Below are 18,337 nucleotides of genomic sequence, written 5' to 3'. Positions count from 1 at the left end.
GATAATCTTCCCATACTAGTTCCTTGGCTCACTGGCCCATTATCAACCGCTGCTACCAAATTAGGAATTTCCCTATTCTGAGATTCAGTAGTCCCGGCATTTGCCTTGGCTACTTCCCATGTTGCAATTATTTTTTCTGCGTTAGTCAAAGACAGTTTCTCTTCGCTCAACAACCGTTGCCTAAGATTTTTATCCCTGAGACCCGCAATAATGCGATCTAGTATTGCGACCTCCTTAAAATTATCAAAACCACAAAACTCGTCTTGGAATTTCAAACTCAGAACGAAGTCCTCTGTTGACTCGTCAGGGTTCTGTACCCTGGTACTAAATTTGTACCGTTGTACGAGATCTGGCTCTATTTTGTCCAGGCGGTTTTTGAGCTAAGAGATAAAGTCATCTAAATGAGCTTCCTCGAAATTTCCGGCAGGATATAAGATATAAGGATATAAGAGCTTTTCCGCAAAAATAACTGGCCCACTCATAGTTATAAAAAATGCCATTTTGTCGTCATCATTCACTTTGTTCACACCGAAAAAATATTTCAATCGTGTGAACCAGTCACTAAATGATGTTCCTTTTCGGTATGGTTCCAAAGTGAACGCCATACTGGAAGAAGCCATTACTATTACAAAATATACCCAGAAGAAATAAAAATGGTCAAGTTGAATGTTAAGAAAAAAGTTTGCCCCAAAAAACAATACCGTATTGTTTTAGGTTTATAATGAACAATAAAAATATGAATATTGGGTTTATATATTGTTTTTATGATTTGAAAATTAAAAAGAAGAAGAAAACAAATGAAAATATCAAATAAGATTTTATCACTTCTTTACTGATTGAATTGTTAACTTTATCATAAATAAATATCAAGATAATTCACTCACCCTTAAATGGAACTTATTTCAAACCTACACCGGTTCACGGTTTCACTGTACGATTGTCGATCCGAAAATACGACCCTCGCCGATGTTTGCTGTGGATGAATATTAACAAGAGGACCCTTGCCACGCTGTTCTGGTTGCTTAATAGAAAAAAGAAAACCCTGATTAATCCACCTAGCGGTGATGGTGGCTTTCTCGTGCATTATAAAAATAGTATTTTGGCCATTACTCATGAGCCCATAGTCCGATCTGGCCAATTTTCAATAGGAAACAATGGGAGTATTCTGCGTCGAATGCAACTTGTTGCGAGTAAATCGGTTAAGGATAAGTACCTGAAAAATGAGTGACATTTTTTTTGGTCGAGTGCGCACACACACACACACACACACACACACACACACACACACACACACACACACACACACACACACACACACACACACACACACACACACACACACACAGCAGGGGCAGCAGGGACTTTGTCCAAGGGCTTGACGACCCCTCCCCATGGCCACTGCGAGTTAGACCGGGACCACCGTCCCTAACCCCTAATCCCAAGGCGTCAAGCGACCCGTGCCGAGGGGATGCATGGCCAGGGGGTGAAATAATATGCTAGGCCTTTAACGGAGCCTGTGGGGTACCTGGGCACCCTCCACAGTAATTGTCCCTTACCGCGTCATGCTGGGCTCTGGCGTGGTGGACCTCTTTTCCCGAGCAACTCGTGGGACCAAAATGGAAAACCAAGTCAATTCTTCAATTAGTGGTAGTAGTGTAGGCGACAACCCCTTCGCAAGAGGTGGGTTGTTCAGGTCTCCGCCTAGGAAGCCAGAGGCAATAGTCGGCAGCTCAGTGCGCAGCGCCAGCGTGGATCACTCAACCTTCCTCTCGGCTATAAAAACGCCGGTAGGGGTTATTGACGGCCCATGGCTTGTGGAGGCGATGAACCGCAAACGCGATGGGCTTTCGGCCTTCGAGGTGGCGACGGAACAGCTGGACGCCATTATCGACTTTGCGTCATCGAAGCATAATATCAGCAAGGACCTCAAGAGGAGCTTGCAGAAACTTCGAAAGTCGATGCTGGACGCCAAGCTGGAGAGGGCGGTCGGGACGGCCAAGTGTAAACCCGTGAAATCGGTGGAGTCGAGGTCTACCCAGACTGAGGCCCAAGGATTCGCGGACTCGGGCAAGGTCGAATCGACCGAAGGCGTGCCAGCGAAGACGGTGGTGCCAAAGTCTACCCAGACTGAGGCTCAAGTATTTGCGGGTACGTCGGGGGTGACTGCTCCAACGGAGCAGACACAAAAACGGGGGAGACAGTCTCCAGAGGATGAGCTCCCTGGGGGCCGCTCCAAAACGCGTAGGGTTACTACCCCGAACAAGGGTAGTGGGCTGGGAAGCTGAACCCCGGCCAGGTACCTCCAAATCCGGGGGAGGAAGGACTTGGAAAGGTCTATCCACCAAGGAAAGACGGTGGTAAGGGGGTAAGGGGTTACGGCAGGCTGAGAGCTCTCAGCCGCCCCAGACCAGGGAAATAGAGGGGGATGACGCCTCCTGGACCCTGGTCAAGAACAAGAGGAAACCGAAGACGTCAAGGGCTGAAAAGAAGGCCCAGGCGAATGAGGGTAGCAAGAAGTCTAGGGTAGGCACCAATCGCTCCAGGGGCGATGCCCTAGTCATCAAAACGGACGAGGGTAAATACTCGGACGTCTTGAAGGCGATGAGGAGTGATGTCAAGCTCGGTGAACTCGGCGCCGACGTACGTCGAATAAGACGTAGCCGCATGGGCGAGATGATCCTCGAGCTGAAGAGGGGCGACTCGCAAAAGGGCGCCGCCTACAAGAAGTTGGCGGAGGAAGTCCTAGGCGAGACGGTCAAGGAGAGGGCACTCACGACGAAGGTGAATCTAAGGGTTAAAGACCTGGACGAGATCACCGAAGTCGAAGAGCTCGTCACGGTACTGCGGCGACAGTGTGAAGTGGAGACGCCCACCACAATGTTACACCCGCTATCAATCTACGCACTTGACTATATACTGCCGATCTGTTGGACATCATTCGGAGCAAATGTTTGTCTTTCCGTGTGTATGTGTGTGTACGTGTGTGCACAGAAGCTAATAAAACATTAGACAACTTTTCATAGTAATTTTTAACCGATTTCCTCGCAACAAGTTTCATTCAAGAGACAAAGCCTAGTTGATCACTATTTGATAACAATCGACCGTTGTGTTTAAAAGTTATGTAGAAAATGGTACATTGAACCAACCATATTAGCACCATATAATGTTGGTGTCTCTCATGTCCGTTTGTTGACAAAAAAGAACGAGCAGCACGGGAACAACTTTTTTTTTCTGTGTAGGGTAGGACGGGGCAAGATGAGCACCCTAAGAATGATACTTAATACCTTCTCAGCAAGCATACTTTTCTATATTACAATACAACAGTTCTTTTTTGTTGCATCTCATCTAACATCTAGACTAGAACGCGAATTTCAAAAAGAACGGTAATCCCGATAAATGTGACTTAACTAAGACTCTGTTTTTGACTGGTTCAAATACACTAAGGGGCAAGATGAGCATCCTTACGGGGCAAGAAGGGCACCCTTCTAAACATCATTTTTCTGACTGAAATGTATTAGAGCACCAATATGCACACAAAAATAATAGCTTTTAATGCGCATTGGCCATATTAGAACAATAAAATAGTTTTTGGGATCGATATGTTATTCATTGATATCATCAAAATTACATTGACTAACAAAAATCAGTTTAAATTTTCAGTAAATTTGATAATGTACGTTACTCAACAGATTCAGCGCATAGTAAATCATCATTGTAAGTTGTTCAAAAGAATTTTAGTATTTTGTGTATTATTTGATTGTTTCAAAAGGTGGTGCTCATCTTGCCCCATATAAGATAAATTATTTAAATCTTTTTAAGCTTGGTCAGACATTTTACTGTGAATATTTTAAATGGCTCTAAAATATTCTTTGAAGACATATATGTAATTGATCAAGATTTTCATTAAAAAAAATGTTTTTAAAAACCTTATTTTCTAATGCTGATTTCCAATAAATTTTTATTTTTTTTTTATCTTTATTTAGGTGTTTTTTTTTAATTCTAGATTAAGTTCAACACCGAGATTTCTCATAAGAAAATTCATGTTTTCACCAACTTTTGCTAATTCATCTGTTTTTCAGAATCATTTTATTTTTATAATATTTTCTCAGTGTCAAGTCTTTTGTTGGACTATACTTTAACGGCGTGCGGGGTTATTTAGAGAGAAAATAGCACAATAGCGGTAAAATTATGGGGTGCTCTTCTTGCCCCGGATGGCGATCTTGCCCCGTCCTCCCCTACGGGAATGTATTTGGTGTTATACCAAATCCAATATATTCCAAATTTTGTGAAGATATGGATAGTCGCAGGGGAAATTACCAGGTTTAAAGAAAAAAAAACATTTTAGTATGTGGATTACTAATAATATAGCTGCTCTTACTTACGAACAAACAAATATTACCAATTATTATTTATTGTGTCTTCAGTCGTGACTAAATCGAAATATATTGGTCATGGTATTCGGAATCCGAAATGCTCGCTTTCTAAAACCTATTAATACATTAAAATTACAACAACTTCCTGATCTTATACATATTGATAAATCGAACACATCGAAGGATGCTATAGCAATATTTTAACAATAACGAAATTCGAGCAATACATAGTAAGTATTTAACATATTCTAATAAACGACTTATTATTTTCTAGATTTTCTTCAAATAGAAAAATGTTTTTAAAAACATTCATAGGAACTTACGATAAATGCGTATATACGATCCGAAAACCTAGTAATTTTATGTTTAAATATAATGTAAAATCAAGAATTATTTCAGACCGATTCTACACAAATCGATTCACACCACGCGCGAGGCAAATCAATGCAATCGGAAATGTTTGAAGGGAGCCACTGCTTCACGGAATTCATCCGTTATGCCCGTTTTATGCCACTTTTGGAACATATTTTGAAAGAGGACACCATCAAGGTAGCACTCGTCCTGCAAAACAAAGATTAGGTTGATGTAAAAGTTGAATATTTTGTCGTACGTACCAAGTCGAGTGAATAGAAAAATATATTACAAAGGTGCAACAATTGGAAGAAAAAAATAGGACATGCAAGATAAAAAACAGTAATATAAATAATATTAAGAACAATGTTTTATAGGAATTTAACAGTTTAAAAAGACACTGATTCTAATTTAAATGAATACCATAATCATACGAAATTGATATGTGCAATAGAAATAGAAAGAAAAATATGACAAAATATTATGCTGTTTTTTCCTTCGAATAAACCTACCATGAACGTATCATCCAGTCCAGCACCATAGAAACTGTGTTTCATCAAGGCTCGCATTTTGATGTACGTAAAGTACAGATGAAAAGCCCGTAGATTTATATTATCTGGCAGTGGATGTGGCTGTGGGGCTTCTCGTCGACAACGCTGGATCCCCAGCTGGAATATATCCGCCTCAAAAGTGTCCATCATGTTAATCTGAGACAGAAATAGCGAATTAGATTTGGAACTCCCAGAATTATGAGTTTTGAAACTACCTTCACCATGTAGCGTAATGTGAGACTGTCCTGCAGCTGCGAACGCTGGTCAGTCGTCCAGAAGAACTCCAAAGCCGACCGATCAAGGTTCATCCCTGTTATGAATTCCAACAAGCGAATGTTGAAGTCCGGCACTATTTTTGACGGTTCATCCGCATTCGAGAAGATAGATTCCAAAGAAGGGACGTAAATGCCTTCCGGGTATTCCGGTTCCAACTCAACGGTGCTGTATGGATCGTCATGATTCCGTTTGATATTTACATACCGCATCAGAGTGGGATCCTTCTTGTGCTGCAGAATTACACCGCTAATGCGCCTGTAAAGACCCATGCAGACCTCGTAGATATCAACTTCATGCTGTGCCCAATACCGGTAGTCAACAAAAGTAATAGAAAATGTAAATTTAATCCCATGATAGATGTCGTAGTTGAATGAGTCCTGTTTCTTCAACTGGACGTTGACGGAATCGTTGTTTTGCTCCGTCGACAGTGTGATCTTATTGATGTCATAACTCTCGCAAACCGTCTTAAACTCTTCGAACTTCTCTATGTATTTCTCTTCTCCGAAAAGATCCCGCGCAATTTTGAGGTAGTCCAGCTCCTGCAAGTTGCCAGCCGTTTTTCTAATGTAACATACAAGGTTTGAAAAAGCATTCCGGAAGTGTTGATTGAATTTCATTCGTTCTGCAAAATTGAGGAACGTCGGAGTGGCATAGTACCGATCCGAGAGAGCTGCCAGCAGTCTCATCTGTTTGGTGGAAAAACGCAATGATCGTCTGATGGCCAATGGATCAAACTCATCCGTTGTCATAGATTCTTCCGAGCAGTTTACCAATGACCACAACTTGTACCGTGGAAAGGATAATCCACTGTACATCAGCACGGCAAAGTTCTTCGATATGATAGCGAGGGCATCGTTAACGGAAGCGAACTTCACAATCTCCTGATGCCGAGTGTTGTCCCAGGCACACAGAATTCGCCCATACCGTCGTGCAATTTTCGTCACCGACTCTGTCCAGATGCGTTCGATCGGAATGAAACGAGCGTCTTCGGCGGCCTTGCTGTAGTGGTCGTTGTTCATGTAATCAATAATCGCGCACTGCAGCTCATAACGCCAGTCCTTGCTGCTACCCTTCGAGTCGTCTTCGTCCGGAATAATCTGCCCGCTGGTGTCGAAGTACGGTCCATTGGTTATGAAGATCAGCTCCCCGCCCCAGCTTTTCATGTTCGCCACAAAGCGTTCCAACTTCTGCAACCGCATACGAGAAATGCCGCACAGGTCACTCATCTTCACCTCGGTACTGGTTCGCATCAGGTATCCCTCGAGCTGGTCGTAATACATCAGATCGATGATAATCATCGGGCTGTGGGGAATGCAGATTTGAATAAGCCAGTTGAACTAAAAACATGTTTAGAACAACATTATTTATAATAGGTTCCGAGGAAATTCGAAGGTTTTTCCATAGGAGCAAACGACAGCGTGTCTTCATGTTTTGTTTCGGCAGTGTAATAAAAAATGCAAAAACAAAAATAATTTAAACCAGTTTTAACTGCTATGCTATATGATAATTCAAGACAAAATTTTCAAAACGACTTATCTGCTTTTGTAAACAAAAGTTCAAACGTCGATTTGACGAATCTGATAGCACTCCCACGCAAACCAACACGACCAACAGGTAGCAGAAACCTTCAGCTACCCGTTGATGAAGTTGATTTGCGTGGGAGTGCTATCAGATTCGTCAAATCGACGTTTGAACTTTTGTTTACAAAAGCAGATAAGTCGTTTTGAAAATTTTGTCTTGAATTAAACCTTGTTTTTATATTATTATAAATACTTTAAAACAAAGATTATAGTAGTGATATTACCGTTATCAGATCACAAAAATTATTTCGGAAAACATTACCTTTTTCCCTGCAGTTTGCTCTCCTTGATCCGCTGTTCAATGGAAACGGTCGTGGAATATCCATTTTGTCGCAAGTAATGAGAAATAGCAGGGGAACTCATTGTAAATAAAAACGGATCACTTTATATTTTAAATTAAACTGTTCCACAAGTGTCCACAAAACTGCATAAAATAATTTTAAAATAACGAAAAAATTAGAAACGTGCCTCCATCTTTCACTACCAAAAACACGACTGCTTTTTGCTTTTTTGATAAATATTGGTCGAAACAACAAGAATGTATCGATCAGGGTGGCCAGACCTACCGAATTCTCGGTAGTACTACCGATTTTTGACTCACTTACCGATTCACAGACGAAAGATCGAAAACTTTTTCAAAATTCCTACACGTAAAAAAATTTAATGTTATATATTTATTAAAATTTAATTAAAATTCAACTTAACTATATCGATTTTTCTCATTTTTCTATAATACAGTCAAGCTCAAGGCACATACTCAAGGTCAAGCTATATATCCAGCTTTCCACGCTCGGTAATGGCGGCTTTTCGGCGTGTGAAAATCAATCGTCACTGTACTTTTTGACACTAGCTGGAGGAAAACTCACTGGCGAAAAGGCTTTTTTTCCCTTCCCCTAATCCAGGAACGCCAGTGAGCTTTCCTCCAGCTAGTGTCAAACAGTACAGTGACCGATTGATTTTTACACAGCGACAAGCCGCCATTACCCAGCGTGGAAAGCTGGATACTTATTAGAGTGGAACGCAGTTGTATGGAAAAACGCAAACTTCGTCCGATCAAGTGAGATCAAGGTTTTTCGGAATCGTTTTGAGACCCCTATCAACTGTGCAGAATATGGGCCCGATTGGTTGCGACCTCGCATGCCGCATCGTGTTTTAAATTTACATGGAGATTAGTCTAAGAAAAGTTACTTTTTCACATTTTTGCTATTAGCGGTTTCAATTTATCATCAATCACGTGACTCAATACGTTAGCATATAGTCTGAAAGATGCCGCAAGACTTTGCCGAAGAAAGCTCGGAAGAAAGTACGTAGCTGGAAGGTCTACAAAAAATGTTATTACGTTTCGAACATTGATTGTTCAAACCATATGCAAGAAATCAATATTTCTGCCAGCACTACCGGACGACCTATATGGTTATCGAAAGGCAAAAACCCATTTTCCTTCTTGACGGTTTTTTTCTTTGTGAAATGATTCAGGATAGCTCCCATGAGCTCTAAAACCCAAAAAGAACAATTATTTTAAAATAACACTCAGTTAAATTCAAGACAAAATTTTCAAAACGACTTATCTGCTTTTGTAAACCAAAATTCAAAGGACGATTTGGCGAATCTGATAGCTCTCCCACGCAAACCAACACCATCAACAGGTAGTGAAAACCTTCACCTACCTATTGGTGGTGTTGGTTTGCGTGGGAGACCTATCAGATTCGTCAAATCGTCGTTTGAATCTTTGTTTACAAAAGCAGATAAGTCGTTTTGAAAATTTTGTCTTGAATTATTGGTCTACGTAGTTCGGCAGTGCTGGCAGAATAAACGAGTTTTTGCATACGGTTCACTGCCAAAAATATCTATATAAGATATATGTGTCGCCGTTATAGATTTTTGCAATAGCGTCACCCTAATATAATCGATATAGAACCACACATAAATTAAATAATTGCCAATTCGAGACCACACATAAAGTTTATTTGGACATATATTTTATTAGTAATTCGCGTGGAGAATGGTTATGTGTGCGCTGATATACATCATAAGTTAAATCTATGGATTTTTGCCAATAAATATGTTATAACTTTTTTCGTAGACGTTCCAGCAACGTGCCTTCTTCAGCAAAGTTTTTCGGCATCCTTTGGGTTATACTTTAACGCAATGTGCCACTTGGTTTACGTTGAACTGAAACATCTAGTAGTATAAATGTAAAAATATACGTTCTCCCATACTCATTTCCATACAAACTTCAAACGCGATGCGGAAAGCGAGGAAGCAACCAATCGGTCCCAAATTCTGCATAGTTGTTCAGGACCAAGAATGACTTCGAAAAACCATCGATTTGAAAAAATGACCATGACGCCCCACTCTAATACTTATTTCTCGAGCAACATATGATTAGGGCCGAAAAACCAACTATGCTGAACCGAGAAACATGAGGTTCAAGTTTTCTATGACTAATTTCATTCATTTATTGAAGTAGAAACTCATTTCATTGCCAAAACAATGTCAATGCTATACGTAAATGGTTATATTATAACAGCAGATTGAGATTAATTGAAAAACCATTCGAAATTTCTACAAAATTTCAGCTAAAACAAAAATCGCGCCGTTTACTCGCATTACCGGCAACAGGTCTGGTTTTTAAGCCGTTTGCTCAAAGCTAGTAACACCATCGGATTTGTTTAGATTTGTTAGCCAGAGCAGTTCTGCTATGCGATATATCGAAAACCTAGTAAGGACATACATTTTAAAACAACTTGAAGCTAGTTTTTCTAAATAAACAATATAAAGTGAATGGCCAGCAATCATTCCGCATGGTAGCTAAGGGCGCCAACAAAGGACTTAAAAACCACTTATAGTGCAAATGGTTCATGAGATGTTGACTCAAAATAGCAATAAATGTGCTTTTTAAGAGGTATCAAGTACGGCGTTTTACCTCCGATGAAGGATGAAGAATCATTTACAAAGCAATCGTTTCTGCTAGAAAATCTATAATCATCGTTTAGGTTTATAAGCCGTTATCGTATGTTACGCGAGTTGATTCAAAAGTATAAGATTGCTAATGTCGTTCTTGTTCGCGTGACTATAAGAACTAAGTTACTCCGACCTGGCAGCCAAAGTACCGGCACTACAAGTGTCAAGCCCAGGGTTGTTAATCGTTAATTTATCGTTATCGCCGATAAAGTTGATTGTGATCAACGTTATCGGTTGCTACGATAACGATGAATCAACTGAATTATTATCGGAGTTCGATAATTTAACGTAAGTTAACTCGATAATTTTGCGATAATGGGGTTACTAGATTACGCGAATGAAGTTGGTGTAAAATTTTGACAGAAGCCGAGAATGAAATAAATTGTTTGCAGCTGGTTGATGAGAGTTAATTTTGATTGAAGCGGGGCACTCTAAAAATATTGCTTAATGCCTACTAGGTACTCTACGAAACGATGAGAAGTGAGGTGCTCTGTTGGTGGTTTAGAGTTTTTTTTTCACTATGCAGCATATATGTTGCAATAAGAAGATCGCAAAAATTTGCAATTCCCCGGGCGGACTTAATTGTCTGAGACAGTGACACTTAAATATAAATACGCTTTTAATGAGAGAGCATGATGACTTTTCTTTGCTAATGCTTATCGTATAAGCAAGAATATTCACCTGGAATCGGAGCCCCTCGGCAATATATTGGGATTCAAGTACTAGAAATTTATTTGATGCAGCGATCTGTTGTGGTGCATTCAAGGCAGCACCAGTAACGAGTAAACATTCTCTCAACAGTTTGGTGGACTAACTTCGTCACCTTTTTAATATGATTTGGTTGGACTAAGCAGTTTAGTCTTTGAGTCATAAAATATTCATATAACTGGATGCTCCGGATCTTCAAAACAGAAGTTTTGTTAATCATGCTAGATTGAACAAGTAAGGGTAGACATTCAAAATGCTCTCAGATTCTCTACTATGAACAACTGCGACTCTGTAAGAACTTTAATGATTAAATAAAAATGATTAAACCAAATTTTGGTCAATTCGGTAACCTCCTTGAATCCCAATTCAATTCCAGAATTTAAAGGCGTTTCTGAATATTTTAAGGCGATACAATATTTGTTAAATAGATATTGCTAATCCAACTTGTGAATATTTGTACTTTGAACTATAGTACATTTTACAGTTAACTCGATAATTATCGATAAATCAACGAATACTCGATAACGATAACGTTAGTTCAACGCTCACTTTATCGTCAACGAAGCATTATCGTAAAAGCGTTATCGTTATCGAAGTTGGCGTTAACTTAAGGACGATAATTTATCGATTAACAACCCTGGTCAAGCCGATGTTGGTGATGGATTTAAACATGCACTACAACATGATGCATAAATTATGGCCAATTGATGCTTGTTAAAGCATAATTTGGCAAAATAATTTAAATGAATACAGCGCCACTAGCATTCTAGTACTTACACTGCCAAAAATATCTATATAAGATATATGTGATGGCTTTATAATTTTTTGCAATAGCTCCACCCTAATAGAATCGATATAGAACCTTATAGAACAACACATAAATTAAATAATTGCTCATTCGAGACCACACATAAAGTTTATGTAGATATATATTTTATTAGCAGTTAGCGTGGAGAATGGTTATGTGTACGCTGATATAAAAGATATTTTAGTTACTAGATAAAGATTGTCGCTTCGGTTCCCTTTGTTCTGCTGTCCGAAACATGTGTGGTACATACCTGGTCAAATCGTATGGATTTTCCTTCTTTGACATTTAGCTCCCCTATCCTCGCCAGCAAAAGATGTTTCGGACAGCGACGACAGCGACAATCTTTATCTAGTAACTAAAATATCTTTTGCTGATATACATGATAAGTTAGATCTATGGATTTTTGCCAATAAATATGTGTGGATTTTTAGTAGTGTAAGCTATCAGTACACTGTTTGTCATAATGACAAATATTTGTCAAGTCAGCCTGATATCCATGTCGATTTCTAATCGGTTTGATAGATGTCCGGATCAACTTGACAAATATTTGTCATTATGACAAACAGTGGACTGCGGGCTTTATGCTTCTACTGTTACGCGAGATTTATCAAAATATAATCTGGCCACCCTGATATCGATATATCAGAAAATATCGATTCTTGTCACACGGAACATATGAAATTTGCCACATGGACATCAAATGCCATCAGTAGCGTTGCGTGCGTGTCGCGACATGCAACATCATCATCGCATGTCATCGATGTCATCACTGTTGTTTTGTTTCCTATAATTTTCACTTCGAGACTTTTCATAAAGATTTTTTAATTAATCTTGTAAAACATAAGTGATTTTTTCAAAGTTCAATAACTTGATGCTTAGCGCCTAATAATGCCGCTATTTGACACGGTTCTACAAGAAAAACCAGCAATCGTGCTGGAAATGGGTTACGCATTCACCAAGTAAGAAGTTCTACCGAATGGAAGAACGCAGAACAAAATTGCTCATACAAGAAATTCATTCCAGATTGGGATTCGCTGGCGAGCCGCATCCCCGTAGTATTATACCATCGGAGGTGCTGGACCACAAGACGAGAAGTTCGAGCCAAACGACACCCAACAAGAAGCTGTTTGATTATGCCACAGAATCGGAACTGTACGATCAGCTGGTAGAGTTTCTGAAAACTATTTTCTTCAAGTACGTCCTCGTCAGCCCGAAGGAACGCAAAGTAGTCATAGTGGAGTCGGTTCTATGTCCAACACAGATACGGGAAAATCTTGCCAGGGCACTGTTTTGTCACTTTGATGTCTCTTCTGTATTCTATGTTCCGACGCATTTGGTCGTTTTGGCAACATTGGCAGTGGACACGGCCCTGGTGGTCGACATCGGATACAAAGAGGCGGCTGTTGTTCCGGTTTACAGTGGAGTTCAAGCCGTGTTTGCCTGGGAAGCACAACCCCTGGCCGCAGAAGCCGTCAACGAACACATCAAAGGGGAACTGATTCTTAACGGTGTAGAAGAGCACTTGTTGACGGATTACGTCATTGAAGACATCAAAGTTCGAACGTGCTTCGTGACAACAAAAGAACGCGCTAGGAAGTGGCGTGAAGAGGGAACATTCGAGGCATGTCCCGATGTAGATTATCCCATAAAAGGCGACGAAGTGATTAAAATCTCAGGTGCACTGCGAGAGACCGCGTACGAAGTTTTGTTTCCAGAGGATAACGACCATCTTAACCTAGCGAATATCATACTCAATTCGATACTGAAGTGTCCAAAAGATATGCGAAAAGCTCTAGCAGAGAACATTGTGCTCGTCGGAGGTACAACCATGGTGCTGGGGCTGGCATCGCGTCTCAAAGCTGAACTGTTGGCACTGTTGCGAACTGAGCAATACAGGGATAAACTGTTCTTGAAAGCGTTCAAATTCCACAATCCACCGTCGAAGGCTAACTTTACCGCCTGGTTAGGTGGATCAATCTACGGAGCGACGGATTTAGTATTGTCGAAATCTATCGCTCGGGAAACCTATTGCAAGAATCAACAGCTACCAGACTTTACTAACTACGATGAAACGCGTTCTCATGGAAGAATTTAAGAACATATACTATATGAAAGATCAGTTAACCTCTATAACTATTGAATTAACTCTATGCACACTATTGGTATAATAAATTATTATTCATAAGTACTAACTAAAGCAATTCCATGTTATCGTTGATTATGCAAGAGAAAAAAAAAATTACAACTTTCAATCACTTACCACTTGATAGGATATAAAAAAAACATTTTTCAAACTGTTCTACGTTTTTATTAAGGTTATTCCATTGAGTCTGGACAACCGTCAATTTTTAGTTAGTTCCATTCCTACAGTCACTTTTCTCAGTATGCACCTTCCGACGATTTCGATAATAATATATTTATGATACAAATTAAAAAACATAAAGGATAGCTTTGCCAACATGAATGCCTTTGTGTTTCTGTCTAGTCTACAAGTCAGCTACATGCCATTAAAACAGTTGCTCATTTTAGGACGCATTAAGACCTTGCTGGAAATTGAGCTGCTGCTGTTTCTTGATCTCGTCCTGCATCTCCATTGCCATTTGTTTGTACTTCTCCGCTTTCTTCTCATCCTTGGCTGTTCCGTCACCGTTGGCATACATCTGACTAAGATTGGCACAGGCATACATATTCCGCAGCTCGCACGCTTTGTAGGCAAACTCGAAGGCCTTATGCATGTCTCTTTCCACGACATACGCCCCCGCTGGAAGCGATGATCCGCTCTTACCGGGGGCGGCTTTCTCCTTCTGTTCCAGCTCTTCCTTCACCTTGGCCGTATTGAACTCGTCTCTGAGGACTCCGGAAATGTGCATCCCGGACAAGTAGAAGCAGGCATTGGCGTTGTTCATACTGCAAGCCTTTTTCAGGTATTCAAACGCCTTCGGCACATCCCGCTTCATATCCTTAGGAATGGACTTCGAAACCAACAGCAATCCGGAATGTAAGCACGCATCCGGGTCGTTCAGTTCGCACCCCTTTTCGTAATAGCGGAATGCCTTAACAGGATCACCTTTGTCCGATGCACGCCCCTTTCCTAGAAAGCTATAGTTTCCGTACTTGAGACAGCTCTTCGCAAAGCCATAGTCGTCGCAGTTGGACCGATATACTTTGGCAGCTTTATCGAAGTCCTTTTTGATTCCCTCCAGATAATCACCTAGAAGGTGGCACACTAAAATAAAGTGGGGATAAATAAGCACATTTAGATAAAACTAAAAAGGATTGTAAAAACAGTAAAAGGAGTTAGCTGCACTTTTACCCTACTGTTTCTTTCCATCGAATTACAAGAATTTTTGTAAATATATCGTTCCGAACAGTAGAGTTTATCAAAAGAAATCTAACCAGAATGTCGGTGTTACGTCTTGTTAACCATTCCATTTTCGAAAAAACAATGGAAGCAATCTCATGTTTCCGATTTCATGTCCCGCCATAGCCGGGTGGTGTTGTGTAATATTTGTTTTGTTTTACACTTACCTTCTGGTTTTTTCTCCGAATAGCATCCGAATCGATACTCAATTCCCAGATTCTCCAGGTACTGCTTAACATCCGACTCGTTTTTTAAGTCTAACGACATTTTGCACTGTATTCAATTTTATATATATTTTTAAATTTTCGGATCCTTCCTCCGGGAAAACGTGAAACGATCCGACCGCAATATTGTTTTGCCTACTAGTCTGGTTCTCAATCAAAAGCACACGCGTTCCATCGGTTTTGCATTCCTTTCATCGAGCTTTTTGACTTATACAAAAAATGTCGTGCAACATCATTATTCCCAGGAGGCGCTTTTTACTTTTGTATTGCGATTTGCAACAAAAATTAACTTATTGCCGATTTCACCAATTTGAAGAGTTATGCACGGTAACCGCAAAATACTCAATAATTGGTAAAAAATGCGCATTTCGGTGACCAACTGGGACTACCCAATAAATGGGTAAACCTCTTCTACTCATAAATGCGCATCATAGCTATATGTCAAAAATTGCGTACTTTTAATCCCTCCAAGAAATACGCTCATGAGTGAAAGCTTCTCAAAATTTTCCTTGTCCAGAATTTTCGACAATTCCTCCATTTTCACCTCGATTTTCACTGCGTGGTTTCACGGAACAAACCAAATCAAATGCAAAATGGCGATCACACTACGCAATCGAAAACGGTTTGGTACTATTTTTTACGCATTTTCAGGTTGATGTGAAATTTATGAAAATGCATATTTTCTACTCCCTATTGATGAGTAAAAAGAAGTCATTTTGTGACGTATACAGGGTAAACTAAAAATTGTGTGAAATGTACTCATAAAAAGAGTATTTTGCGGTTACCGTGTGTGTAGATTGTGATTTGCCCGCTTCTTTTTCTCAAACTCACTCTCATTTAGAGTTGATCGATTTTTGTTACTGAAATTTACCCAATTATAACCCATTACTCGTGAGTCACATGTAAGCGTGTACACTAAATCGATTCCCGCCATGATTTGACGTCCGTTTGTTTTCAGATTGAGCACTCACACACAAATATTATACACGGAAAATCAAACTTTTTTGAGTGTATTGAGTGTGAGAAAAAGATGACTGTGAGAAAAAAAATCTCGCAAAACTCTTATACAGTGAACGTTCGCTGGTTGGGGCACTTTTTAGTTGGGGGTTCGCTAATTGGGGCGAAACCCAATTAAAAAGCACCTAAACGTCAGAATGTGATGTCAAAAACGCGTTGACGTTTTGTTTCCGTGTTTGCACGATCGATATTTTCTGGCGCGTAAAATTTTCTTTTGTTCAATGCAAAAAGTAAACAACATTGACGCTTGTCAAAACACCCCAATTAGCGAACGGCATTCGCTAGTTGGGGTGAGGTCGTGCCCCAATTAGCGAACGATCACTGTAAAGTGAAAAAAGCGCAATAATATATAAATCTTTTACCCGCATAATAAAAAACAACATGTTATATGGTCAGAATCATTATTACGATGTAAGATATAGCTTCACAGTTTACGTTGCGGTTATCGAATATTTTTCGATCGATTCAACCATAACTGCTCGCCATCATCACTAAATGTCAACATATAACATGCTGTCTCTAAAATGTTCTTTATTTCCTGCACGGCTTTCCTGTTCGGTAATTTTTTTTACGGTCTTCGAACCGTAAAACGTAAAAAATACCGAAAACTCCAAGGGGTAAACCACTCGGCACAATGTGCCCGCGGCACAGTACGGCACACTTTCGGCACATTTGGGCACCCTTTCTAGTTTTGACAGTTAAGTTGTCAGTGTCAAGCAAGGATGTCATGCTTTTGAAATGAAACAAGAATGGCATAAATAAACAAACACAAAACCACTCTGCTGAGGGTGTCCATACGTGATTCCGTGAAGTTAACTAGTACCCACTTTAGTACCTATATAGGTCATCCTGGACATCCTGGAATACGACATTTTACTGTCTTCCAAGTCGACAGAACAAAGCAAAAAGACGGACATGTCATACATGTGCTTGCGGAACCTGACAAACTTTTTGGAGCTGTTCCTTCTGCTGCCAGGCACCGACGTGAACAAACCAAACATCGAACACAACACACCGCTTCACAAGCTGGATCGCAGACGTTGTGAATATGTTGACCATACAGTGCCGGAATTTGATAAATGACCCAAAGAGCAATCCAACAATTTTACCTTAGCATGAAGACTGTTCTCCAAGGAAGAACTCGATGTGCCAAACTGCTATTCGCTGGGGAATCTCCGGTCGAGAGGGATGCCGGCAGGAGCTTTTGGACTGAGCACTAATAGTGGGCTCGTTTATGCGGAAAACACACGTGTGCCATAACAATAGAATAGTGCGCTCGTACACGGCTGCTGGATATAAGTAAACACCCTGTGGGTAAGTGGTCACCTGACATTGTACTTCCCGAAGAAAGCAACGCCCTGCGACCAGGAGCAGCAGCATCGCGGAGCAGACAGCTTACCAAAATTGGCTTCGTTCCTTATTTCCATTCATTTTTCCTTAAAAGAACAGGTCAAGAAAGTGTACGAAAACTACATCAATAAATTGATCCTAAAGTATGTCAAATCGATCACAAGCTACGTCAGCGGCCTGGTCTTCCAATAGAATTTTTCATGCGCTAATAATTATAAAGGCGGTACCAAATAACAATAATGCGCTAATCAAATACATAGTATGCAGCTGCTGATTACTATGGAACGAAACCAATATTGACGACCGACAGGATACGATGATGAGTGTATCAGTAGGCTGAGTTCGGATGGTTCGGATGGCATCATGAAACAAAGTAAATAATCTACTCTACACCGTGTATACCTATTAGATATCTAACCATGTAGTTGAATACGAAACAAAGATGATCCGTTTTCCTAATAAACAACAATTACAATTACAATTACATATCCGAAGAATTAAACCTTTACTTAAACTGAAAAACATCGCTAACATTTCATTCACAAATTACATAACGCCAAAATTGACCATTTGTAATCCTTACCCTCCCCCATGTTAAATTTTATTTGTATGCAAGGTTTCAAAACTATGCAGCCGCAGACACAGTGACAAAACGCACGCAAACGTATCCATTGTGTTTGACCCATTAAAGCGTTATTTTCTTCTTCTTCTTCTATGCCTTTACATTCCCACTGGAACGTGGCCTGATTTTCAACTTATTATTTTAGCATTTCC

General features: G+C 40.1%; 3 protein-coding genes across 3 annotated transcripts; 1 reads left to right on the top strand and 2 right to left on the bottom strand.

Annotated features, from left to right (window-relative positions):
• Positions 1-4,378: 4,378 nt before the first annotated feature.
• Positions 4,379-7,650, bottom strand: LOC134220532 (uncharacterized). The gene is made up of 4 exons (XM_062699612.1): positions 7,394-7,650; positions 5,491-6,853; positions 5,237-5,431; positions 4,379-4,934 (listed from the first exon to the last, which is right to left on the bottom strand). Exons 1-4 carry the CDS (start codon positions 7,492-7,494, stop codon positions 4,815-4,817), a joined length of 1,779 nt encoding a protein of 592 aa, XP_062555596.1. The 5' UTR covers positions 7,495-7,650; the 3' UTR covers positions 4,379-4,814.
• Positions 7,651-12,370: 4,720 nt separating this feature from the next.
• Positions 12,371-13,808, top strand: LOC134225003 (actin-related protein 10). The gene is made up of 2 exons (XM_062704732.1): positions 12,371-12,570; positions 12,635-13,808. Exons 1-2 carry the CDS (start codon positions 12,500-12,502, stop codon positions 13,704-13,706), a joined length of 1,143 nt encoding a protein of 380 aa, XP_062560716.1. The 5' UTR covers positions 12,371-12,499; the 3' UTR covers positions 13,707-13,808.
• An 88-nt stretch (positions 13,809-13,896) lies between these two features.
• On the bottom strand, positions 13,897-15,352 carry LOC134225004 (cytochrome c oxidase assembly factor 7 homolog). The gene is made up of 2 exons (XM_062704733.1): positions 15,140-15,352; positions 13,897-14,837 (listed from the first exon to the last, which is right to left on the bottom strand). Exons 1-2 carry the CDS (start codon positions 15,237-15,239, stop codon positions 14,137-14,139), a joined length of 801 nt encoding a protein of 266 aa, XP_062560717.1. The 5' UTR covers positions 15,240-15,352; the 3' UTR covers positions 13,897-14,136.
• Between the last annotated feature and the right edge of the window lie 2,985 nt (positions 15,353-18,337).

Source organism: Armigeres subalbatus, chromosome 3, assembly GCF_024139115.2.
Source record: "Armigeres subalbatus isolate Guangzhou_Male chromosome 3, GZ_Asu_2, whole genome shotgun sequence".
Lineage (NCBI taxonomy): Eukaryota > Metazoa > Arthropoda > Insecta > Diptera > Culicidae > Armigeres > Armigeres subalbatus.
Note: the sequence above shows the minus strand (reverse complement) of the source record. Positions and strands in the feature narration are given on the sequence as shown.